Source organism: Ascidia mentula, chromosome 5 (genome assembly GCF_947561715.1).
Source record: "Ascidia mentula chromosome 5, kaAscMent1.1, whole genome shotgun sequence".
In the NCBI taxonomy this organism is placed as follows: Eukaryota; Metazoa; Chordata; class Ascidiacea; order Phlebobranchia; family Ascidiidae; genus Ascidia; species Ascidia mentula.
In genome coordinates, this window is record NC_138570.1 from 4,736,635 (window position 1) to 4,763,605 (window position 26,971).

At 36.0% G+C, this 26,971-nt stretch overlaps 1 protein-coding gene and 1 long non-coding RNA gene across 16 annotated transcripts in view; both read right to left on the bottom strand.

The window, feature by feature from the left end:
* Positions 1-3,558: 3,558 nt before the first annotated feature.
* Positions 3,559-26,971, bottom strand: part of LOC145901515 (uncharacterized) — a 43,717-nt gene continuing 20,304 nt past the window's right edge. For 4 of the 15 annotated variants that reach the window (XM_082989219.1, XM_082989217.1, XM_082989218.1 and 1 more), the window contains 26 exons: positions 24,317-24,400; positions 12,820-12,912; positions 12,589-12,690; positions 10,413-10,516; positions 10,102-10,350; positions 9,770-9,870; positions 9,529-9,711; positions 9,243-9,478; positions 8,839-8,895; positions 8,687-8,779; positions 8,430-8,531; positions 8,066-8,122; positions 7,863-7,949; positions 7,441-7,547; positions 7,133-7,375; positions 6,810-6,910; positions 6,565-6,750; positions 6,280-6,515; positions 5,947-6,018; positions 5,690-5,791; positions 5,425-5,508; positions 5,086-5,151; positions 4,777-4,851; positions 4,476-4,525; positions 4,254-4,290; positions 3,559-3,878 (listed from right to left, as the gene is read on the bottom strand). In XM_082989219.1, coding sequence (XP_082845345.1) covers positions 3,808-3,878; positions 4,254-4,290; positions 4,476-4,525; positions 4,777-4,851; positions 5,086-5,151; positions 5,425-5,508; positions 5,690-5,791; positions 5,947-6,018; positions 6,280-6,515; positions 6,565-6,750; positions 6,810-6,910; positions 7,133-7,375; positions 7,441-7,547; positions 7,863-7,949; positions 8,066-8,122; positions 8,430-8,531; positions 8,687-8,779; positions 8,839-8,895; positions 9,243-9,478; positions 9,529-9,711; positions 9,770-9,870; positions 10,102-10,350; positions 10,413-10,516; positions 12,589-12,690; positions 12,820-12,912; positions 24,317-24,400 — 2,978 coding nt within the window. In that variant the 3' untranslated portion in view covers positions 3,559-3,807. Of the gene's footprint in view, positions 3,879-4,253; positions 4,291-4,475; positions 4,526-4,776; positions 4,852-5,085; positions 5,304-5,424; positions 5,509-5,689; positions 5,792-5,946; positions 6,032-6,279; positions 6,516-6,564; positions 6,751-6,809; positions 6,911-7,132; positions 7,376-7,440; positions 7,548-7,862; positions 7,950-8,065; positions 8,123-8,429; positions 8,532-8,686; positions 8,780-8,838; positions 8,896-9,242; positions 9,479-9,528; positions 9,712-9,769; positions 9,871-10,101; positions 10,351-10,412; positions 10,517-12,588; positions 12,691-12,819; positions 12,913-24,316; positions 24,401-26,971 lie in introns of those variants that run through there. The other 11 variants (XM_082989221.1, XM_082989222.1, XM_082989224.1 and 8 more) reach the window with 11 other exon arrangements.
* On the bottom strand, positions 20,311-21,333 carry LOC145901527 (uncharacterized). The gene is made up of 4 exons (XR_014402541.1): positions 21,277-21,333; positions 21,056-21,133; positions 20,876-20,941; positions 20,311-20,447 (listed from the first exon to the last, which is right to left on the bottom strand). It is a non-coding gene; the product is annotated as an uncharacterized LOC145901527 (long non-coding RNA).

Below are 26,971 nucleotides of genomic sequence, written 5' to 3' on the forward strand. Positions count from 1 at the left end.
GTTCAGTAAAGGTTGAAAACAACTGTTATGTCTTTTGTGTCGTGGCAACGACAACGCATCTGCGTCTCGATGCATTTATAAACTGAAAAAATACTCTCTAAAGGTTGGACACAATGTTGCAACCAGTGGGCTTCTGTGAAAGCTTCCGCCAACAAGGCAAATACGTCACTGGCAACGCCCACCTGGATGAATGAGGCGACTCTGTTTGTCAAACCCAGCTCTTACGTGGGTTTCCCAGTATTGTTGCAAAATTGCTCACCTTTGAAGTGGTTTCTGTATAGACTGTTTGTGTGTGGCTTTGGCACTGCGCAAAGTGTGGATATGGATGTTGTTTACCATCTATTGTAATCAGATACATTTCATACATTACAAAATTACAAAACGCCTTTGCCTTATGGTTAATAAGGATACATAGTCCATGGCATTTTGTAGAATTTATACAATGCCTTATACAGAACATGCCTTACAGTCTAGTGTTAACTGTACCTGTTCCTGAGTTTTCTTTATCTAAAACTATCGGCCAATGAAATATATCATGGTAATTGGGCAATCAAATAATTCACTACTTTGACCAATTATGCTCGTCTGTGTTACTAAACTGTTTTTGCAGTGTTGTCAATTTGGTGTCAATTTGTAAAATGTGCAACATGGAAATGTTGTTGGAATCGCTATCTTTATAACATCTTGCAATGGTGTGACAGTGTGTCAAAAAAAACGCTTTGCTGGCATTTTGCAATCATTTCTAATAGAAGCATTAAAAATATTTTTTGACGATTTAGAATGAAAGTTGATGAAGCACATATGTCACAACTAACTTAACTTCCTCGTTTAATTAGAACCTGCTATTGCAGCTTTTACAATAGTGTAACTAAAAAGCCAAGGTGTACGAGTATTTATTCCAAGAAACCCAGTGAATGGCGACACATTCCGGCGTTATGTTTCGATACATGAAAAACGTCGATATTTATTTTCTGCACCAAAATGCCGTATTCCTTCAGCGTCTATATTCGACTTAAATTTAACGAGAAGATTTTAACCACGGTTTATGAAAGGTTTGCAACACAACATACCACAGATGGCTGTTATTTGGCGTTATACATAAAAAAACACGCAGATCGTCAAATAGTGTTGGACGGGTGACTTACGACATGCATATCAAATTGTGTGTATTTGTATTTGTGCTGTGCGTAAACTATATTTACGCCCAACCTGATAAATTTGTTACAATTAATAAAGCAAATAAATATAGCGCAGTGGTTCCCGACTTTTATGAAGTGGCGACGCACTCAAAAACATATTATGATTTCCATGTCAAATATAGCTGCACTCTGACCTCTTGTGGCTGAAATTTTATTCATCTATCCATATAGAAGCATTTGTTACTTAATGCAATAAAACAAACCATAGTTGTACAACAAAAATTAGAAAAGTAATTGCAAACAAATGTATTTACATGCGAAAATTAACCGTAGAAATGAACTGTCGTAACATCAGGTCTGTTCTTTGCAATTGCTTGTTTGGTGCAGATAAAAGCAGTAAAGAACTTGTTGTTTAATAATGGAAATTAGAGAAAATAATTTAGGTTTCGTCCATAGCTTCCATGCTTTTGGTTTCCTTTTGCATATTTCGTGGCGGTTGATTTCCTTGTTGTTTTTCTAAAATAATATAATCCCTGTTTACTTAATGCAACCAGAACATACATCGTAGAAATGGAGCAACAAGATATATGAAAATACCAGAAGTACTTTAAGTGCATTACTTTTAGTTTAACAACAAACTGTGTTTCGAACAAAATGATTTATCCGTTATTAAATTACAGGAACATTGCCACAGTATTAGAAATGATTGATAAGAAGAGAAACTATTTGTTATTTTGCAAACAAATTCACATACTTAATACCGAATTTGCAAGTTTAAGTTTTAAGTAAGTAGTCTTACGTTTGGGTCAGCTGGCTTTACATTGTGTACTAATACACTCACTGTCAATTGCACTTACTAAAACAAAGATTGTTAATACTTTTGACATTTTTTTATGTTAGTAAATGTAATATTCGCAGTACCATCTCTGGCATCGTTTTTGTCCTCCGTTCTCTCACGTCTTTCATTTGTCTCGCGTTGGGCTGGTACTAAATTTACAAAAACAAATTATTAGCATCGAACCAAAACGCAGTAAGTTAATATACGTTTTATTTGTCATAACGTATATAATTAAATTCAAGTAATGATTACCTATATTCACAGTGTTATTGTCACCGATGCTTCCGGCTTGAACTGGACCTTGGAAGCTATATTTACTTTGTTTTTGTCCTATACACAAATCATGTAAATTCACTGTTGAATGTAGACTGGAAGATATATAAGATCACTGATAAAGACAAATACCCTATTTTTATTTACTCAACAAAATTATAAAACCAAAATGACTTGTATGTGTATATATATTACCTTGTTGGTTATTGGGCGGTGTCGCCATTTTACCAAGAAGTAAAAAGTTACGAACTATAAACTGACAAAACAAAAATACGGGAATAATGCAATTGAACTTTTTATTATGAAGTACTTTTTCAAATACCAATTATTAAAGCTGCACAAGTAAAAAAGTCCTGTGTTACTGCAAGTCAAAATCTGTACCTGAAAATCGGGTTACTACAACTGTACAGTCAACTGGTACTGAAGGCTAGCGCAAAGCAGTTCACAAATACTTCATGTTTTGCTTCACATGTTTAGCTACTGGGTAACGGACGGTAACATGATCTTTTTACCTTTAAAACTATTTGGATGGAAAACTGCAAACTTAACCATGTAAAGCTTTCTTGATATTTAGGCCCTAGTCTTTGTCAAGTAAGCACACATATAGTTGTTGTTCTGGTTCCCCTTATCGTGTTGCTGTTTCAATATTTGTTGAACTGTTTCAATATTTGTTGCGCTCGAAAAAATTGTTCGACTTACCATATTAAAGCAAAGTGCAAAGCACTGTTATATTAAATGCTAACTCTACTTAAACCCGCGTTTATTGTCAAACATGACAGTTAAACAACAGACAAGAACGTTTTTGTTGGTTGGTCAACCGTGACTTAATTCCGAGCTATTTATGTGAAGAACTTACATGTTGAATAAACGGCAATTTCAGAAATAATTGCAGTGTTTTCCACAAAACCTGATACAAGCGTCATTGTCGCAGTAAAAATAATTGTATAATATATAAATTTAAACTAATACACCAACGTTTATTTTTACCGCCTGTTATGTTTTACTACAACAGGATTCGAACCCGTGTTATCCTGCTTATGAAACCCGTCTGAAATTGTTACTGGTGATGTGGTTCATGTGCCTTGGTTAATCTTGCCAAAACTTGACCACCTGTGGGCACTAGTACTTACTGCAACTCCGATGTACTAGTAGCCACAATTGCCAACAATGGGCATAAACTCAAGCAGTAATTTTTGTATCCAGTTTTCAACCTGTCGCTGTGTTAACAATTATCTCACTTTGCCATAGGCTGGCTTCAAATTTTGACAAACAACAAGGGGTTTATTAGTATTTGCTGTACATTGCAGATTTAGCCACTGGGATTTATCGTTTAATGCAATCAGTAATTATAACAGTTTCAATCAATTCTCAAAATTCAATGGTTATCTGTTTTTTTTCAAATTATTGGTAGTATCATTTCAGACATAAAGTTGCCATACAATTCTCCAATACGTTGATAATAAAACATTTTCATAAAATTTTCAAATAATATTATATTTTTATTTAGAGCATTGATTACATATAGTAGTGTATGTTTTGTTGGAGAGCTACGACAGCTCAGACAAAAATGCAAACAGTTTTACAAAAGGTTGCACCACCATGAAGAATTCCCGCTTTTACTTTTCTCCCTGCGAGAATCAAAGAACAAGTTTAATAATGAGCTGATATTCGACACACAAGGTCTCATCAGTGCAGGTGGTGACTGAGCCTGGTCGATTTAGTCCAGCCAGACAACAGGTTTTTACACTTTGTGAGAGTAAAAATCGATTCTTCATCAGCTACACTGCTAATACGTTATATAGACAGAAACAGCGTGCACTATGTGCAAATCACTGATCGTTATAACGCACATAAATTACCATTGGTGATTTACCCCACTGTGAATTACTCTTTATAGGCGCCTTTGTTGTAACTGTTTTGGAAGGTGTTGTGTTACAGACATACGCAACTCGAGCGAAATGTTTGGTTGAGAATATCACATTTTAACTATTCAATTATCTTACCTGTCTTCCTCCCCACTTTCATCATGTCTCTCCTGACCTGAATACCAAAATACATTAAAAGGAAACATTATTAAACGTACAAGAGTTTACGAGTTTTAAAATCACAAAAATGGGGCAGACGTTCGTTATTGTAACTCAAATGAGAGCTTCGCTGCGTTTTGCTTACGCCAACTGAACTTGGTCAGACCACAGCATAAAACCTATGGATGCTTGTTAGCCCACCTTTAGGTGTCGCAAAATCTTTTTTCTTTTGCGGGGCGGCGAAGGATGACCTGGGTTCAAATCCCAATTTGGTGAAAATAAAGTAAAAAAACAAAAGTTTAAATTTCGTACTAACAAAAACAGCTGTTTTAAGGAACGTCTTTGGTCCCAAAATCTAAGCACTTATGGCGAGACACATGAGTAAACACAATTTCACTGTGGGCAACTACAGGAACTGTTTTTGCCTCGAAGATGTGTGAAAACAACAGTGGCAGCTTTGTATTAACGATATTATTTTAACCCGACGCGATAATGCTCGTACCTGTAGTGGGAGCTTGGTTCGAACTACTTTCAGAGACAGGGGTATTTTCAGGTTGACCACCATCGGTATTTTCTCCTACAAGAGTAAAGTATGTGTTTTTTCTACTTCAGAGATAGCTATAAATCTGCATTAAAATTAATTGCTTTTAGGAAAAGGGGTATATTTTGAAAGTGAACACAGCCTGCTGATGAGTATCATCATATCAGGAGTCAATAAGCTACTACTTTGCATAAATATATCAATACATTAACTTTTTGACACATTAACTAGATCCATGTAAATACTGAGACCAAACATCAATCGTCTTACTTATTTCATCTTCAGTTTCTTGCCTGTTTTTCTCGTCTTGTGGCTTTCGAGTGGTTGGTGGAACACCTGTTGTATAGAACCTATATTAGATACAACGGATTCAATAATGAAAATATAATGATAAACGATGGCCTCGTCCCCAATATTTTTGGCGTCGACAGTTGCATCAGTGAAATCGCATTTTTTTCCTTTGTACTTGTCACCTACGTGCAGATGACCTACAACAACACAATTACAGAGCACAGCCTGCAGAAGATTTTTTCTACGTCTGCTGTTTCAATATGTAGGAAAACTGTAGGAAAATTTTTTACCTTTTTTATAGTACCAATTTTTTTTTACCTGTACTTGATCCAGCATCTGATTCTTGATTGCTTTTCGTGACTCTTTTTCTCTCAGTCTCATCTACCTTCTCAGGTGCAGCTGCTTTTAGAACAAATATATGCATGGAGCTGTTTTTCAGAAAACGTCAGTTCATCGAAACAATATACAACCCAATATTCAAGCAAGGATGTAAAAACGAAAGAGACTTTGCTAAAATTAATACAAACGGTAACACAGAAGTTGACCGTAGTCAGTTTTCAACATGTACGTAAAAGTGGATTACCCTGATTCACAGTCCCATTATCACCAACGTTTGCAGTATGAACTGTTGCGCCAGAAAAATTATACTTTGGCCCACCGTATGAGTCACCAATGTGCTGTGGCTCTGAGTAAACACAGTTGAAATCAGCAGAAATGATTTTAACGTTTGCAGTGGAAATTATAACGATTTATTGAATTCTATTTTATTTGGTGGACAAGAGGTTCCATTCACCAGTAACACAAACCGCAAAACTATCACTTTTAAACACTTTGACTTACCAACGTTCACGTTCCCTTGCATTCCCACAACCGACCTTCTACTGATATTCGCACCTTGGTGGTATTGTGGAACTTTAAAACAAACCTTTTACGTATGTAAGGACAATAGTAATCCAATTACAATCAAAGTAAACCGTAAAAGATTTCCTACTATTTTGGAGTTACCGCTGAAGTTTAAAGCATGGCGCCGGGAAATATATTTACTGTCATAGAACAACATATAAAACATGTATTAGTTTAAGTGCAACTTGTATTGTACGGTCTACTGGGCAAGAAACTCAAATAAGAACCACTTAAGGTATCTCAAATCTATAGCATTTAAATAATTTTTACCTATGATCTTTTGCTTTGTAAGTAAAATTGGTTCACTCAGGACCTCTGTTCTCCATTGTTCTGTTGTTAAAGTGACTGTGAGTTTTTTGTCAGCCAGGCTTTCGTTTCGTCGACTTGTAAGGAGACACATTTTTTCAATTTTTGATTTCCTCCAAACATCTTTGAATTTCTTCTCTCTTTCATCGAAATCAATTTCATCGCTTGTCAAATTTCCGTGTAGATTTTGATCTGCACGTCTGAACAAAAAAATATGTCATCTCAAAAAATAACTTAAATGTCGCTTACTTGATTAAAAATGAAGTGTTGATAATTTCACTAAGCCTGATCTTGTCTCGTTGCAGTTGATCTCGAATCCTAATGGTGACAGAAAGTTTAGTTGGTTCTTCTGCTCCTCGAGGAGGAACAACAAAAGCGAATGACTTTTCTTTTTCCATTGCTAACCGGTCAGATGGTTCGGCTGTAACCTTGAATCTGTATAAAATATCTCATTTCATAAATACCTTTATACTACGTCACTTTATTTGTTATACTTTGTGAAATGTTCGACTTCAAATTTAATCGAACTCTGTCCGCGTTCCATTGCGCCATTTTGCAGTAGAGAAAAGTCAGCTTCTGCTTTTGCGCTTAAAATCTAAAAAATACATTAAATTTGTGATGCAGCTTGTTTACCACCTGGTATTTCTGGACTTGGTGAACATTTCCTTAAAAACCTTTTTTTGATGTTTTTGGAAAAAAAATGAACAAAACCTTATATTAGACAGTTTTGTTGTTACGGCTTGACTTACAAATGGTGTTTTTAACTTCCCAGGTTGCGTCCCTTTTAAAATATACAAACTCGTTCGTCCTTTTTTACCTCAATATCAACTTTCTTGTTTGTTCGGTAGCAGGTGGGAAGAGTAATTTCAACAGGCTCTTTAAAGTGCAACCCATCTGGTTTACACACTATTGTAGGTGCGAGGTCACCATCTTCATAGTATGTATCAACTTTAATTTCTACATCTTCATCTAAGGCGCCGGAAGGAATTGAAAGTTTGCAACCGTCAACATCAATTGTTCCTCCTTTGATTCCTATTTTCTTCGCAAGTGATCTGTGACTCTGTAAGTGTTATGACACGTGACTAGTGCAATACAAGCTAACATGGCATGATAATTTGTTATTACTTTGGTATCATCGGTATTGCTTGTTCCATCTCTGATATGTTCTGATGTGCTTGATTCGTGTCTGAGATCTTTGTTCCGTTTGGGCTTCTGTCCTTGATCAGCTGCAGCTACGTAACAACAGCAAATTTGTATATGTGTTTGTCCCGCAGGGAAACACAAGCTCGTTTTTAGAAATGCGATTAAGACTATGAGCTGTAAACTTCATTTGAAGTTGAATATTAAAACCCATTAAAGCATTTTTAGTATTTATTTCCTAATAAAGAAAACAACATAAAGTGGTCTAAAAATGTAGAAAATAAAAATATAATTTCTTACTGATTATAAAAGTGGTCACACTGCTTATATTTGAAGGCCAAAAATTGCCTCAAAAGTGTGTCTATATGCACCTTATTTGTACGGTTGTATATTAGTAGTGTTTTTACCTGCTTCAGAACCTTTTCTTTCAGCTGTCTGCAAAATCTTGCTGCGGAGTGGATAGCGTTGAGTAGGGATTGTCCCACCATGCACCTCTATATTTCGTGTTAAATCACAAAGAAGCTGGCATGAATTATACAAAACTAAGAACGTTCAGCAAATTTTAATTAGACTTTTTAACCCACATCAGGTACACAGCTTCCCTACTTGCCTGCATTTTCTACGTTTCCCACAACACCAACCTTTTCGTATTTAATATTTTGGGGCCCTGTGAAATATCAATAAACTAAAACTTTATAATGTCAACGTCTTTATCAGCAAGGTTGTGTTTGACATAAATTATATTAGTTTGGCCTAGAGTGTAGAGTTGATTTGTGTGATTTTCTCATAATTATGCATGCAGCTGTTTCAATGATACAGCAAATCCCATGAAAATTATTGAGAGAACGTAAGTTCATCGAAACAATATACAATCCAATATTCAAGCAAGGATAGAAAAACGGAAGAGATTTTGGTACAATTAACACAAAAAGTAACACAGTAGCCAGTTTTACATGTACGTGAAAGTGGATTACCCTGATTCATAGTCCCATGGTCACCAACGTTTGCAGCGTGAACTGTTGCACCAGGAAAATTATACTTTGACCTACCGTATGAGTCACCAAGGTGCAGTGGCCCTGTGTGCACAAAGTTGAAATCAGAAGAAATGGTTTTATGGTTTCACGTGGAAAATATAAAGTTCTGTTGCGTTCTACCTAACTTGGTGGTCAAGAGGTTCCATTTACTAGTAATAAAAACTGCCAAACGACCACATTTAAACCCTTTTACTCACCCATGTTCACGTTTCCTTGCACTCCCACAACCGACCCTCCACCGATATTCGCACCTTGCAAGTTCACATCTTGCAGCTTGCTATCCTTGTACACTGCACACAGAAATACCAATAAGTTTCTAAGGAATGGTTGGTTTGTACAGGTCGACTACCTTTCGTGGATTTGTGGATGTGCATATCTCCTTGTGCTTCGTTTATCTCATTGTTACCTTCAAAAATGCAGTTACTAAAATTGTTGTAGGCAAACATGGTGCGAAGAAAACCTTACAGATCACCAAATAAACGTTCAAAGCTAGTAGCGACCAATCAAACTTCCTCTAACTCAATATTTTACCATGTTAATGCGCTTTGTTTAACTTGAACAAACTGTAAGCAATAACTGTAAGCAATAATATCAAATTAGGCAGGAATCTCAGAAACCATTGCCCACCTGTAGAACAATGTATACAACATGTATTAGTTTAAGTGCAACTTGTATTCTACGGTGTGCTGGATGAGAAACACAAATAATAAGCACGTGGGTATTTTAAATTTGTAGCGTGTAAAGAATTTTTACCTGTGATCTTTTGTTTTGTAAGAAAGACCGTTTTATTCAGGATCTCTGTTTTCTTTTGTTCTGATGATAAAGTGATGCTGAGTTTTCTGTCAACCAGGCTTTCTTTTTTTCGACTTCTTAGGACACACCTTCTTTGAATTAATGATTTATTCCAAACTTCGTTGAATTTCATCACTCTTCGATCGAAATCAATTTCATCGCTTGTTAAATTTAAGTGTAGATTTTGATCTGCATGTCTGAACAAAAAAATATGTAATCGCCAAAAATAACTCCCTATGTCGCTTACTGGACAAAAAATGAAGTGTTGATAATTTCACCAGGATCGCTCTTGTCTCCTGGTAGCTCATCGCAAATCGTAATGGTGGCGACAATTTCAGTTGGTTCTTCTGCTCCTCGAGAAACAACCAAAGCAAATGTTTTTTTTTTATTCATTATTGGCCGATCAGATAGTCCGGCTGTAATCTTGAATCTGTACAATAATTTCATTTTGAAATTACCGTTATACTATGACACTTTATTTGTTATACTTAGTAAAATGTTCAACTTCAAATTTAAACAAACTTTGTCCGGGTTCCATTTCACTTTTTTTCAGCAGAGAAAAGTCAGTATTTGATTCTGCGGTCAAAATCTACAAAATACATTAAATTTGTGATGCAGCTTGTCAACCTACTATCTTTTCCAGACCTGTAACGGTGAACATTTCTTTAAAGACGTTTTTTGATGTTTGGAAAATTTGAAAGGATATTTTTTATATTAGAACATTACGTGAGATTCATTATTACAGTTTGACTTAAAACTAGTGTTTTTAACTTTCAAATGTGACATCCCTAAAAAATATTCAAACTTTGTTCCTCATTACCTCAATATCAACTTTCTTGTGTGTTCGATAGCAGGTGGGAAGAGTCATTTCAACAGGCTTTTTAAAGTGCAACCCATCTGGTTTACACACTATTGTAGGTGTGAGGTCATCATCTTCATAGTATGTATCAACTTTTAACTTTACATCTTTATCTAAGGCGGCAGAAGGAATTGAAAGTTTGCAACCGCTAACATCAATTTTTCCTCCTCTGGGTCCTATTGTCGTCGTAATTGATCTGTACCTCTGTTTCTGTTGCCATAACACGTGGTCAGTGCTATGCAAGCTAACATGACATTATAATATCTTCTTACCAAGGTAACGCTCTTTTTTTTTCTTTGATCCAAATCTGATTTGCTTGATTTCTCTTTGGAAGCTTTGTTTCTCTGTTTGGCCTTTTGTCCGTGATCAGCTGCATCTATATAACAACAGCGACAAAATTTGTGTATGTGTTTGTTCTGAAAGGAAACACAGGCCTGGTTTTGAAATGTAACTAAGACAATGAGCTGTAAATTCATTTGAAGTTGAAAGTACGAAAACGAAAACACTGCGAAATTAAGTCACGCCTAATTTCGAATACCATGCAGGATCACTCTGCAGCGTAGGCCTCACCCATGGTACGTTTTAACTAAGGACACTGGGCATTCAACCACTACTTTTCTGATAAAGCTATGGCATAAAAGTCACACTGGTGCGCAAGCCCAAAACTTTATACTATCTAATCACTGTATCCTAATAACGCAGGTATCAGAAAACGCAGAAAGTGCTTTCGTGTTGTAAGGCAGGTCGCCCAACTGAGAAGTGCGGGAAAAAACGAACGTTTTGTGAATTTGCTTCCGGTTTTCACAAGTATAATTTTAAATAGACGATTTTATCATGTTGCAAAATTTTATTAAAATTTAATTAAAAATAAGCAAATGACTGCTTGTCAACCTCTTTGCAAACCGGTCATGACCAGCAGGACTCCATACAAATCAGCCCGTTGCAACGCTTATTCGTTTCTCAAATCAAAGCCAAAGTACTTAGAAGAAAACTGTTTACACAATTCAGTTTTGTATAGACGGTAATATCGTGTTGCACAATGTGATTAAAATTCAACAAAAAAACAAGCAAATAACATCCTGTGAAAATCTATGCAAACCGGTCATGACCTGCGGGACCTTACACGATCGGCGCCTCGAAACACCTATTTTTTTCGCAATGAAAAGCCAAAGCACTTTGAAGAAAACGGTTGACACAGTCCAATTTGAACCAAATCGTATTATCATGTTGAAAAATTTTAATAATATTTAACTCAAAACAAACAAATCACAGCCTGTCAACCTGTTTGCGAACCAGCTACGACTAGGCGACTATTCGTTTTTCACTTAAAAGCAAAGGTCTTTAAAACAAAAACGGTTTGCACACTTCAATTTTAAGTAGATGTTACTATGATGTTGCAAAATTTAAAAAAATAAGTAAAACAAGCAAATGACAGCTTGTCAAGCTGTTGTGTACAAAACTGGAATCCATACGAAACGGCGCATCAAAACACCTATTCGTTTTACGATTTTAAGCCAAGCAACTAAGAAAACTGATCTATTTTTAATAGACGCAAGGATTATGCTTCAAAAGTTAAGGTTAAAACAAACAAATGTTAGCCTTTCAACATATTTTTGGACGAAATATATATTTGTTTCATAGAATATGAAAGCTTGAAATATACGTTTCCATGACTAGTAAGTCATAGCTTGAGAAAAACTGCCGCCCACATTATAATGACCACTGTTAACACAACCATAATATAATGTCCAAAGAGAATGAAAATATACATGCACGTCTTTGAATTCATATCCAATGTAGCCACCTAGCAAGTCATATATTCAACCCCTCCTTGCTTCCAATGTTGGTGAAACATTTATTTTTGTTATGTTGGATCGTGCAGAGATAAAACTGCACAAATCAATTCGAGGAAGTCATATCTCCTCAATGACGTCACACTTCACACGACCACATTTCAATTTATAACAACTTACCTTTCTGGTGCTTAAAGCAAACGTTGCAACTCATTAAGTATCATTGTATACCTCGCACTAACAACAAACACGAAACAGTAAAAGTTACTACTGGACCGCTATCTACATAATAACTACGTAGCTTACTGACGATTGCCCGATGAAGTTGGAAACGAAACCAACCATTAATAAAGTTGCCACCATTTTCCAACAAACTTTACAATGTCAACGTCTTTACCAGCAACGTGGTGTTTGACATAAATTATATTAGTTTGGCCTAGAGTGTGGAGTTGATTTGTGTGATGTTTCCACAATTGTGCATGCAGCTGTTTAAATGATACAGCAAATTCCGTGAAAATTATTGTGAGAACGTCAGTTCATCGAAACAATATACAATCCAATATTCAAGTAATGGTGAAAAAACAGAAGAAATTTTGGTAAAATTAACACAGAAGTTGACCTTAGCCAGTTTTACATGTACGTAAAAGTGGATTACCCTGATTCACAGTTCCGTGTTCACCAACGTTTGCAGCGTTAACTGTTGCACCAGAAAAATTATATTGTGATCCACCGCACGAGTCACCAATGTGCTGTGGCCCTGAGTAAACAAAGTTGCAATCAGAAAAAATGATATCATCGTTTGCGGAGGGAAATAGAACGTTTTATTTCGTCCCATTTACCAGTGATACAAACTGCAAAACTATCGCATTCAAACTCTTTAACTCACCCATGTAAACGTCCCCTTGCGCTTCCACGTCTGTTCCTTCACTGATTTTCGAACCTTCCAAGTTCACTTGTTGCACCTTGCTATCCTTGTATACTGAACACAAGTATTTGCAATAAGTTTCTAAGAAATAGTTGGTTTGTACAGGTTGACTACCTTTTGTGGATTTGTCGATGTGCATATCTCCTTGTGCTTCGGTTATCTCAGTCTTCCCGTTAAAATTGCAGTTACTGAAACTGTTGTGGACAGACATTGTGCCAAAAAAAATTTACAGATCACCAAATAAACGTATAAATCTAGTAGCGACCAATTGTAATGGTGTACTTGTAATGCTGGCAACAATAAACAACTTGTAAATTAACCTAATGTCATTTAATCTCTGAGCTAAATAGAGCTTTTTGTTTCAAGCCACACCTGACAAAAGTTGCCCACATGTGACTTGTGAAACCATGTTGATAGTTTTAGGAATTGGTTTGAGTTCCGTGACGTAAGCAAGCTACTGATCAACAGTATAGTCGTTGCACCCCGCTGTACCCAAAGTTCTAAATCTCCTCGCGTCAACACTGAATACACTTACAAAACTTCCATTTCTCGTTTTTGTATGTTGCTTATAACGGCGCAGATCGGATGACATGACAAAGGTTGATAATTAGAATAAAGAAGATGCGGAATATTTGTTGTAAATTGATCGTTACCGGAAATTAAGGCCAAACTTGGCGGTTAAACCAGAGAACATATACGACTTTTTACTGGTGTGCCTACTTTATTGTGATTGATTTAGCAAAGGAGACCCTTTTCCCAGCTAATTACTAAATTTCCCAAAGTTAAAGGCCCACCAATTTCAACTTTAAGCTGCAACTGCCTTTAGTTTTAAGCCAGCGCAACTGACAAAAATCACCCAACGCATGACTTGTGAAATCCTGTCATGAGGTTTACGTTTTGTTTTGAGTTCCTCTTTCACCGCGACATAAGCAAGCTACTAACAGCAGTGGGTGCGTCCTCGCTGTATTCAAAGCTCTAAAATTACCTCGCGGTTGACATGACAAAGGTTGATAATTGGATGCGAAGAATTTGTTGTCAATTATTACCCTGCAAACGGTGATTACGGCCAAACTTGACGGTAGTAAACCACAAAGTACAAACAGCTTACCGGTGTGCATATACTTTATTGTGATTGATTTAACAAACAGCGACTCCTTTCCTAGTTAGTTTAAAGACAAAGATTTGTGAGTTTGGTTTTGTCCAATTTGAGGCCAGATTTTTAAGGAAACCATCAACTTTTACTAGCTTAAACATCAACCCCACCAAAACCTGTGACAGCTTTGTGCCTTTCTTCTCTCAAGTTTCAAAATACAACTTTTACATTTTTGGATGTTGTTCGCACTGTAAAGTGATTACATGCATTTTTAAAGTAATATAAGCAAAGAAATCCTGTGTTACTGTAAGTCAAAATATGTACCTTGAAATCGGGTTACTACAACTGTACAGTCAACTGGTGCTAAGGTCTAGCGCAAAGCACTTCACAAATACGTCACGATTTGCTTCACACAGTCAGCTACTGGGTAAAGGACAGTAACATGATCTTTCGCAGTCAAGAGAGCAGTGCCATTTTATTCACAAACGAAGCGAGTATTGTACAAAAGGTTTCTAGTTACAGTAACCCCGTTTACATGACGGTTTAAGACGGCTTCGAAGCTGACTCGCCGATCCGACTCTCTCGTTTTCGGCGAAGAGAAAAAGGCAAGCGTCTTAAGCCGTCTCGGCCTTCGATCTAACGCGGAGAGTGGTTTACTGGACAGCTTAAGCGATTAAGTCAGCTTAAACCCAGTTGCGACAAGTGCCGCGAAGAAGTTAGGACTAGGTAATTTGTTTATGAGGTTGTGCGTTGAGGGTTTGCTGTTTACAATAAACCTTAAAAGTAATAAACTAGTTCTAGTACAACTACGTGAGTATGCTCTATGCTGCAGGGGCGAGAAGGATGTGCTTACTCGAGTTAATTTTGATAAATACTACGCAAGTGTTAACTGAATTGTACAAGCATCAAGATACAAACAAGCAGCATTCGTTTTGAGGACCTAAGTTGCATTTTGGAGACCTGAAGGAAACAAATGCATTGCAGGAATGCTGACACTTGTTTGAAAGAAGAATGCACTTGTGTTAACTGTTTTCATTTGCTGCTGGATGTGCTATAATATAACAAGTCAATGCAAAGTGGTTGTTTATTCATATTTAGGCTACTGCATCTTATTTATGCAAGGATTATGTGAACAACAATCAACCATAAAATACAAAAGCAGGCTTATGTAAACCTTTTCTGTTTGTAAAAAAAAACAAATATGACAAGAATGCCATGACACAAGTTTATGTTATGTAACTATCACATCTTCTGTATATTTGTTTCAAATTAATTAACATTGGGCTGGTATGAAACATTCCATTCAGTCTTTTCTGACACTCAATTGTACATGGGATTACGGGATTAGACAGCTTCTGAAAAGGATCCTGTGAAGAAGGACAGAGATAATTAATACTACTAAACATGAAATTTTCACTTGCGGAATACTCTTACCATGGTGTTGTTGTGAACACATTCCAGGAAAATGCAGCCTTTTAGTTTAATCAGAAATTAAAAAAATATGGGTTGCAGCAGGCTTTTTAGTTAAATCATCTATTATATCAGGAAAAGTAAACTCACATTATAATCAAGGACCAATTTGCAGCAAGCATTTGCGTAAACTAACTGCCAATAACTTTTCTCTGCATGCTTAGATTAGAAATATTGATAATTTATTTAGTACAGAGTCTGAATTTACAGCCTGTCAGCCCGAGACCGCTTAACTTAAGCTGACTTAAAAGCCTGTAAATTCGTCGTTTTCGCGCGTCGAATTTGAAAATCACGTGACCCGGTCACGAGTCGACTTGATGCTCAAGTCGACTTGGCCATGTAAACAGGGTTAGTGTTACTCTGACGAATCAACGACCTCACCTGTTAACTTGTTGCTTTTAGGTTTAAGTACAGTTGTATAAAATTTAAGGACAATTTTACTTTGAGTTTTGGAAACAAAAATTTCTTTGTCGCGTTCTATTTAAATTTGGGCATCATTAGACAGTTCACTTAATCTGATGGAACATCACTAAATAATTTTAACTTACCCATGTTCACGACCCCTTGGACTCCCACAACCGACCTTGCACTGATATTCGCACCTTGCAAGTTCATTTTTTTTTAACTTGCTGGTCTTGTATACTGCACACAGAAATATTAAATGGTTTCGTGAAAAGGCTGTTTAATTTTTGTGTCTCTTCCACCTGTGAAAAGTGTTGTCATTAAAGTTAGCAGACGTGGTGTATAATTATTGTTCAAGCATACGAAAGATGTTTTTTTCATCAGTTTATTTAGTAAAAGTAGACCCACATACGACTGATATGACGTAAGCAAGTTCTCATTTTAGCCTGAGCGTTGTTTTTCCCATGTATTCAAACCTACACTAAACCCAATGACAAAAACCTTTTGATTTTGAATATATCTCTTGGAATGCTGTCACCGAAAGAATGGCAGTTACGAAAACTTTGCTTGAAATGAGTAACGTGGTAAGCGAATGAAGAATACAGCAAATATAGTCAACAGCCAGCATTCTTCGTCGAAAATGCATGTGAACCCCCAAAAAGGATTTTTAACTCGTAGGTCAACCGTGACTCCATTATCTATGCAGCTATACCTCGCTTTGTGTTCTTTATTATTTTAGCAAGCAAATTGGCTGTCAATATGATATGTTCCCATAACTGTTTATTTTTACTTGCTTTGTGTATGGAGCTATTGCATATTGCATAAACGGCAATTTCAGAATTCCTGGCAGTATTTTCCACAATACGATTTGACACAACACTTTTCTCCTGTTTTGTATTTTAGAGGTTCAGATGCATATTTTTAACTTCCCATATTTGAAGTAATGAAGTTACACAGAATGAACACAATAATATGATATAATCCAGTATAAGATTTCTATTTGAATGATGGTTCATGTGTCTTGAATAATCTTTGCCAGAACTTGACTGTATTGTTGAGGCAACTTGCACTTACTGCAACTCCGGGGTGCCATCAGCGGTCATTGCCAACCATTAGCATGAATTAATTTTTATCTATTTTTCGACCTGTCGATGTATGGATTTTATTTTATAGAAGTACTTTTTGCATTAGGACAAATCTTACAACAACTTTATCAAACAAACACACAACGAATACCAACTGATCGTCTAACGTAAGTGTTTTTTACTAAATACACATGCACGTTGCAACGAGGAATGTTTCACTGTCAACTTGGTAAATTATTCTTTGTGTTTACTGAGAAGTTGGGCAGGCGGAAAAATCAATCAAACATCTGATAATTTGTTTTTATTCGCAAAGCATACTACGCTGCAGTAAACAAGGTGTAATTGGTGTAAAAATTACAGATGTCAAAGGTAGAGTATGATCGTTTTGTTTTCCTTACGAAAAATTGATGCCACCTGCATACCAAATTATTTAATTTTAGAAATAGTTTATCTTTTAGCATACATTTCGTGCTCAATAACAAAAACGCTGGCATGGATTATACAAAACTAAGGACGTTTAGCAAATTTTAATTGGACTATTTAACCAACATCAGGTACACAGCTTTTCTACTTGCCTGCATTTTCAACGTTTCCCACAACACCAACCTTTTCGTATTTAATATTTTGGGGTCCTGCGGAATATAAATAAACTTAAACTTTATAATGTCAACGTCTTTGCCTGCAAGGTTGTGTTTGACTTAAATGTATTAGGTTGGCCTAGAGTGTAGAGTTGATTTGTGTGATTTTTTCACAATTGTACATCAACTGTTTAATTGATACAGCAGATCCAAAGGAAATTATTGAGAGAACGTCAGTTCATCGAAACAATATACAATCCAATATTAAAAAAACTTGACCGTAGCCAATTTTACATGAACGTAAAATTGGATTACCCTGATTTACAGTCCCATGGTCACCAACGTTTGCAGCGTGAACTGTTGCACCAGAAAAATTATACTTTGACCCACCGTATGAGTCACCAGTGCATGTGTTGTGGCCCTGAGTAAACAAATTTGAAATTAGCAAAAATGTTTTCGTTGTTTCCAGTGGGAAATATAAAGTTTCGTTTCTTTTTTTAACTTTGTGGTCAAAAGGTTACAAGGTTACAAAGCTACGGTTTTCGATGTAAGGTGTTTCATTTCTTCAAAAACTACCTACAGGGCCGCAGTCAATATACCACAATAAACTCGGAGCAATCCACATTAAAAGACGTATTATATGGAATTCCTCAAGACAGCATCCTGGGGCCATTGCTTTTCATTATTTACATAAATGAAATACCGGACGTCACCTCCATGCACTCAACCATATTCGCTGATGACACCTGTCTTTGGTTATCAAACTCAGACCCAGCAAAATTAAGCCAAGAAGCTAATTTACAAATGAACCGCATACACCAATGGCTTTGTGCTAATAAATTATCATTAAACTGTAAAAAAACAAATTTCATAATTTTCACAAAAAACAAGAATTACAACTGGTCAACTGTTCAGGTGCTTGTAAATGGGAGTCCTCTCACACAAATATCCAATGTGCAGTATCTTGGTATAACTATAGATAATAATCTAACATGGCAAAATCATACAACAAAAGTTGCAAAAAAGTTGGCACAGTCTGCAGGAGCTATGCTAAGCTGAAAAATTATGTAAATAAATCAACGCTTCGTGCAGTTTATTTCACTTTAGTTCATCCTCATTTGCTTTACGGACTGTTAATTTGGGGTTTTGCACCCTCCACATACTTACAACCAGTTTTATCCCAACAAAACAGAATCATAAAAATAATGCCAAACAGCCCTTACAGGGCACATCATGGGCCCTTGTTTCATCAACTCAAAATATTGCCTCTTAAAAAAATGCACATCTTACAAATCTCTATGTTTGCCTTTAAATATTTCAACCATACCTTGCCGTCAGTTTTTAAAGACAAATATTTGCGTATCAAACAAGTCCATCACCACAACACACGTTCCGCCACAACAACAGCTCTACACCTCCCCAGTGTGCGCACAACCACCTGTCAAAAATCATTAAATTATTTCTCAGTTATTGTTTGGAATCACCTACCAGAACAAATTAAAAAGTACAGCTTACATAGTTTTAAAAGAGGGGTTATTTCATTGTTGGCCAAGGATGCCTTTGTTATACAACCTCATTTCCTGTAATTTCCACGTGGTCTTGTTCAACTTGTTTTTGTTTTGATTACGAAATTCATGCTTTAGGGACTATTTACTGTGTTTACTTCATTATTGCCTTATTGTACTTGTTGCCTCCAACCCTACTTTACATCAACTGCTAATTATTTGATTATACTGGATAAGAAAATTACTTTCGCTTCAGGCTGTATTTTAAACTGATGATTTCTTTTTCGCAAAGTGAGTTTTCACAACGATTCGCCAATGCAATTATTTGTGCTTTTTTTTTTTCAAAATTACTTTGCTTTATTCAGCAATTATGATGCTTTCTTTATTTTTTTGCAATTATTTCTTGTACTTTTTTTCTGTGCCTCATTTTGGAATTATTGTGTTTGTTTTCTTTTGAAACTAGCGTAATGTCTGCTTCCTGGAAATCAGTGGTACTGGTGGTTGATAAAGGATTTTTGTGTCCTATAGCCAGCATCACCCGCTGTACACAAAATATGCACATTACTTTATTTTATTTTAATTCGCGGAAATAAACGTTGACCGAGCACATATGTTACAACTATCTTAACTTCCTCGTTTAATTAGAACTTGCTGTTGCAACTTTTGCTATAGTGTAACTAAAAAGCCGAAATGTACGAGTATTTATTCTCAAGAAACCAAGTGAATGGCGACACATTCCGGCGTTATGTTTCGACACACGAAAAACGTCGATATTTATTTTCTGCACCAAAATGCCGTATTCCTTCAGCGTCTATATTCGACTTAAATTTAACGAGAAGATTTAAACCATGGTGTATGAAAGGTTTGCAACACAACATACCACAGATGGCTGTTATTTGGTGTTATACATAAAAAAACACGCAGATCGTCAAATAGTGTTGTTGTGACTTACGACATGCATGTCAAATTGTATGTATTTGTGCTGTGCTTTAACTATGTTTACGCCCAACCTGATAAATTTGTTACCATTAATAAAGCAAATAAATATAACGCAGTGTCTCCCGACTTTTATAAAGTGGCGACGCACTCAAAAACATATTATGATTTCCATGTCAAATATAGCTGCACTCTGACCTCTTGTGGCTGAAATTTTATTCATCTATCCATATAAAAGCATCCGTTACTTAATGCAACAAAACAAACCATAGTTTTACAATAAAAATTAGAAAAGTAATTGCAAACAAATGTATTTACATGCGAAAATTAACCGTAGAAATGAACTGTCGTAACATCAGGTCTGTTCTTTGCAATTACTTGTTTGGTGCAGATAAAAGCAGTAAAGAATTTGTTGTTTAATAATGGAAATTAGAGAACATAATTTAAGTTTCGTCCATAGGCTCCATGCTTTTGGTTTCCTTTTGCATATTTCGTGGCCGTTGATTTCTTTGTTGTTTTTCTAAAATAATATAATCCCCCGTTTACTTAATGCAACCGGAACATACATCGTAGAAATGGAGCAACAAGATATATGAGAATACCTGAAGTACTTTAAGTGCATTACTTTTAGTTTAACAACAAACTGTGTTTCGAACAAAATGATTTATCCGTCATGAAATTACAGGAACATAACCACAGTATTAGAAATCATTGATAAGACGAGAAACTGTTTGTTATTTTATAAACAAATTCACATACTTAATACCGAAGTTGCAAGTTTAAGTTTCAAGTAAGTAGGCTATAGTCTTACGTTTGAGCCAGCTGGCTGTACATTGTGTACTAATACAATCACTACCAATTGCACTTACTTATACGAAGATGGTTAGTTATACTTTTGACATTTTTCAAAAATTAGTAATACTACTATTTGCGTAATATTTGCAGTACCATCTCTGGCATCATTTTTGTCCTCCGTTCTCTCACGTCTTTCATTTGTCTCGCGTTGGGGTGGTACTAAATTTACAAAAAAAAGTTATTAGCATCGAACCAAATCACAACAAAACAAAGTAAGTTAATATGCGTTACATTTGGCAACAACGTATATAATTAAATTCAAGTGATAATTACCCATATTCACATTGTTTTTGTCACCGATGCTTCCCGCTTGAATTGGACCTTGGAAGTTAAATTTGCTTTGTTTTTGTCCTATACACAAACCATGTAAATTCACTATTGAATGTAGACTGGAAGATATATAAGATCACTGATAAAGACAAATACCCTATTATTAACCCTATTTACTCAACAAAATTATAAAACCAAAATGACTTATGTGTGTATATAATTACCTTGTTGGTTATTGGGCGGTGTCGCCATTTTACCAAGAAGTAAAAAGTTACGAACTATAAACTGACAAAACAAAAATACGGGAATAATGCAATTGAACTTATTATTATAAAGTACTTTTTCAAATACCAATTATTAAAGCTGCACAAGTGAAAAAGTCCTGTGTTACTGTAAGTCTAAATCTGTACCTGAAAATCGGGTTACTACAACTGTACAGTCAACTGGTACTGAAGGCTAGCGCAAAGCAGTTCACAAATACTTCACGCTTTGCTTCACATGTTTAGCTACTGGGTAACGGACGGTAACATGATCTTTTTACCTTTAAAACTATTTGGATGGAAAACTGCAAACTTAACCATGTAAAGCTTTCTTGATATTTAGGCCCTAGTCTTTGTCAAGTAAGCACACATATAGTTGTTGTTCTGGTTCCCCTTCTCGTGTTGCTTCTAAACTGTTTCAATATTTGTTGCGCTCGAAAAAATTGTTCGACTTACCATATTAAAGCAAAGCGCAAAGCAGTGTTATATTAAATGCTAACTCTACTTAAACCCGCATTTATTGTCAAACATGACAGTTAAACAACAGACAAGAACGTTTTTGTTGGTTGGTCAATCGTGACTTAATGCCGCGCTACTTATGTGAAGAACTTACATGTTGAATAAGCGGCAATTTCAGAAATAATGGCAGTGTTTTCCACAAAACCTGATACAAGCGTCATTGTCGCAGTAAAAATAATTGTATAATATATAAATTTAAACTAATACACCAACGTTCATTTTTACCGCCTGTTACGTTTTACTACACCAGGATTCGAACCCGTGTTATCCTGCTCATGAAACCCGTCTGAAATTTTTACTGGCGATGTGGTTCATGTGCCTTGGGTAATCTCGCCAAGACTTGTCAACCTGTGGGCACTTGTACTTATTGCAACTCCGATGTACCAGTAGCCGCAATTGCCAACAATGGGCATAAACTCAATTAGTAATTTTTGTATCCAGTTTTCAATCTGTCGCTGTGTTAACAATTATCTCACTTTGCCATAGGCTGGCTTCAAATTTTGACAAATAGCAAGGGATTAGTAATTAAGTATTAAGTTTCAAATTGTGTGAAAATTAGTGAAAGTTTCAAATAGCAGTCTGCTGATTTTAGTGAAATTAACTGAAAGTTTCAAATTGCAGTCAGCTGATTTGTTAGTAATTATTTGCTGTACATTGTTGATTTAGGCACTGGAATTTATCGTTTACTGCGATTAGTAATTATAACAGTTTCAAACAATTTTCAAAATTCAGTTGTCAAGTTTTTTTTAATTATTGTTAGTGTCATGATTTTAGACATTGCTATGCAAGACAATGTTGCCATACAATTCTCCAATAGGTTGAAAATAAAGCATTTTCAAAAAACTTCCAAATAATCATTGATTTTATTGATATTTAGAACATTGATTACATATAGTAGTAAATGTTTTGTTGGAGAGCTACGACAGCCTAGACAGAAATGCAAACAGTTTTACAAAAGGTTGCACCATCTTGTAGAATTCCCACTTTTACTTTCTTCCCTGCGAGATTCAAAGAACAAGTTTAATATTGAGCTTATATTCAAGCTACAAGGTCTCATTAGTGCAAGTCTTGACTGAGTCTGGTCGATTAAGACTAGCCAGACAACAGGTTTTTACACTTTGTGGGAGTAAAAATCGATTTTTCATCATCTGCACTGCTAATACGTTATATAGGCAGAAACAGCGTACACTATATGTGCAAATCACTGATCGTACTTAAATTACCATTGGTGTTTTACCCCACTGTGAATTACTCTGTATAAGCGGATGATTTGAAGAGTTGTGTTACAGACATACGCAACTCTAGCGAAATGTTTGGTTGGGACCATCACATTTTAACTGTTCAATTATCTTACCTGTCTTCCTCCCTACTTTCATTATGTCTTCCCTGACCTAAATACCAAAATACATTAGAAAAATCGTTAGTAAACATACAAGGAAAAAGAAGTTAACGTCAACAATCCTGCTAAGTTTTAAAATCACAAAAACGAGACAAACATTTGCTACTGCAACTCAAATGAGAGCTCCGCTGCGTTTCGCTTTCGCCAACTGCAATTGGTCTGACCACAGCATAAAACCTACAGGTGCTTGTTAGCCCACCGCTAGGTGTCGCAAAATCATTTTTCTTTTGCAGGGCGGCGAAGGATGACCTGGGGTCAATCCCGGAAAACAGCTGTTTTAAGGAATGTCTTTGGTCCCCAAATCTAAGCACTTATGGCGAGACATGAGTAAACGTAATTCCACTGTGGGTAACTACACGAACTGTTTTTGCCTCGAAGATGTGTGAAAACAACAGTGGCAGCTTTATTTTTTACGATATTATTTTAACCCGACGCGGTGATGTTTGACCTGCAGTGGGAGCTTGGTATGAAGTACTCTCAGAGACAGGGATATTTTCAGGTTGACCCCCATCTGTATTTTCTTCTATAGGAGTAAAGTAAGTGTTTTTTCTACTTCAGAGATAGCTATAAATCTGCATTAAAATTAATTGGTTTTAGGAAAAGGGGTATATTTTTAAAGTGAACACAGCCTGCTGATCAGTATCATCATATCAGGAGTCAATAAGCTACTACTTTGCATAAATATATCAATACATGAACTTTTTGACACTTTAACTAGATCCATGCAAATACTGAGACCAAACATCAATCGTCTTACTTATTTCATCTTCAGTTTCTTGCCTGTTTTTCTCGTCTTGTGGCTTTCGAGTAGTTGGTGGAACACCTGTTGTATAGAACCTATGTTAGATACAACGGATTCAATCATGAAAATATAATGATAAACGATGGCCTCGTCCCCAATATTTTTGGCGTCGACAGTTGCATCAGTGAAATCTAATTTTTGTCGTTTGTACTTGTCAACTACGTGCAGATGACCTACAACAACACAATTACAGAGCACAGCCTCCAGAAGGTTTTCTACGTCTGCTGTTTTAATTCCACTGTAGAAAAATTTTTTCGTTTTTTATAGTACTATTATTTTTTCACCTGAACTTGATCCAGCATCTGATTCCTGATTGCTTTTCCTGACTCTTTTCCTCTTAGTCTCATTTACTTTCTGAGGTGCAGCTGCTGTTTGTGTAAAGTGTTTTTAGCTATTGTATGACATTAATTAGGGTAAATACTTACGACGTTTTGCAGGTTTTGAACTATTTGATCTGTTTTGTTGACCTTTTAACCGCTCGTTTCGAGAACCTGAAGAAATGTACAAACTTTGAATAGATTTTTTGGACATTGGTACCATAAAACATAATAATGCATGCAGCTGTTTTAAATGATACAGAAGATCCCATGAAAATTGTCCAGAAAACATCAGTTCATCGAAATGTCGTAGTAGTTACACAAATTAAACGTTTGTTACTGCAAATCAAATGAAAGCTTCGCTGCGTTTCGCTTTCGCCAACTGCAATTGGTCTGACCACAGCATAAAACCTACGGATGCATTTTTCCTTTGCAGGGCGGCGAAGGAAAACCTGGGTTCAAATCCCGGTGAGGTAAAAAACAAGTAAAAAAAACAAGTAAAGAAACGGGATTAAAGAAAACCTGATCGGGATTGGTGTCTAGGATATCCTGGGTTCGAATCCCGATGCGGTATGGAAAGTTTTGTTATATTTTTTGGTCCGAGAAGCAATTTTCAGCTTAAAAACTGCTTAAGTTCGTTCATTATTTATTGGCCCGAGATCAAGGAATTTACGACAGTGGATGATGTGTATAAAAAGTTTCACCAAGAAAATTTCATGAGACACTTTCACCCAAAAATCAAATATTTTTTTAAATTCGCACAAAGAAAAAACTGCTGTTTTAGGAAATGTCTTTGGTCCCCAAACCTAAGCACTTATGTCGAGACACATGAGTAAACGTAATTCCACTGTGGGCAACTACAGGAAATGCTGCTGTTTGTGCAAAGTGTTTTTTGTGATTGTATGACTTTAATTAGGGTAACTACTTACGACGTTGTGCAGGTTTTGAACTATTTGGTCTGTTTTGTTGATCTTTTAACCGCTCATTTCGAGAACCTGCAGAAATGTACAAACTTTGAATAGATTTTTTGGGCATTGGTACCATAAAACATAATTATGCATGCAGCTGTTTTTTGAGGAATGTCTTTGGTCCCAAAATCTAAGCACTTATGGCGCAACATGAGTAAACGTAATTGCACTGTGGGCAACTACAGGAACTGCTGCTGTTTGTGTAAAGTGTTTTTAGCGATTGTATGACTTTAATTAGGGTAACTACTTACGACGTTTTGCAGGTTTTGAACTATTTGGTGTGTTTTGTTGACCTTTTAACCGCTCGTTTCGAGAACCTGAAGAAATGAACAATCTTTGAATAGATTTTTTGGACATTGGTACCATAAAACATAATTATGCATGCAGCTGTTTTGAATGATACAGAAGATCCCATGAAAATTGTCCAGAAAACATCAGTTCATCGAAATGTCGTAGTAGTTACACAAATTAAACGTTTGTTACTGCAAATCAAATGAAAGCTTCGCTGCGTTTCGCTTTCGCCAACTGCAATTGGTCTGACCACAGCATAAAACCTACGGATGCATTTTTCCTTTGCAGGGCGGCGAAGGATAACCTGGGTTCAAATCCCGGTGAGGTAAAAAACAAGTAAAAAAAACAAGTAATGAAACGGGATTAAAGAAAACCTGATCGGGATTGGTGTCCAGGATATCCTGGGTTCGAATCCCGATGCGGTATGAAAAGTTTTGTTATACTTTTTGGTCCGAGAAGCAATTTTCAGCATAAAAACTGCTTAAGTTCGTTCATTATTTATTGGCCCGAGATCAAGGAATTTACGACAGTGGATGATGTGTATAAAAAGTTTCACCAAGAAAATTTCATGAGACACTTTCACCCAAAAATCAAATATTTTTTTTAATTTCGCACAAAGAAAAAACTGCTGTTTTAGGAAATGTCTTTGGTCCCCAAACCTAAGCACTTATGTCGAGACACATAAGTAAACGTAATTCCACTGTGGGCAACTACAGGAACTGCTGCTGTTTGTGTAAAGTGCTTTTAGCAATTGTATGACTTTAATTAGGGTAACTACTTACGACGATTTGCAGATTTTGAACTATTTGGTCTGTTTTGTTGATCTTTTAACCGCTCATTTCGAGAACCTGCAGAAATGTATAAACTTCAAATAGATATTTTTGGACATTGGTACCATAAAACATTGTTATGCATACAGCTGTTTTAAGGAAAGTCTTTGGTCCAAAAATCTAAGCAATTATGGCGAGACATGAGTAAACGTAATTCCACTGTGGGCAACTACAGGAACTGTTTTTGCTTCGAAGATGTGTGAAAACAACAGTGGCAGCTTTATATCAACGATATTATTATAACCCGACGCGATAATGCTCGTACCTGTAGTGGGAGCTTGTTCCGAACTACTCTCAGAGACAGAGGTTTTTTCAGGTTGATTACCATCTGTATTTTCTCCTGCAAGAGTAAAGTAAGTGTTTTTTCTACTTCAGAGATAGCTAAAAATCTGCATTAAAATTAATTGCTTTTGAAAAAAGAAGTATATTTTAAAAGTGAACACAGCCTGCTGATCAGTATCAAAATATCAGGAGTCAATAAGCTACTACTTTGCATAAATTTATCAATACATTAACTTTTTGACACATTAACT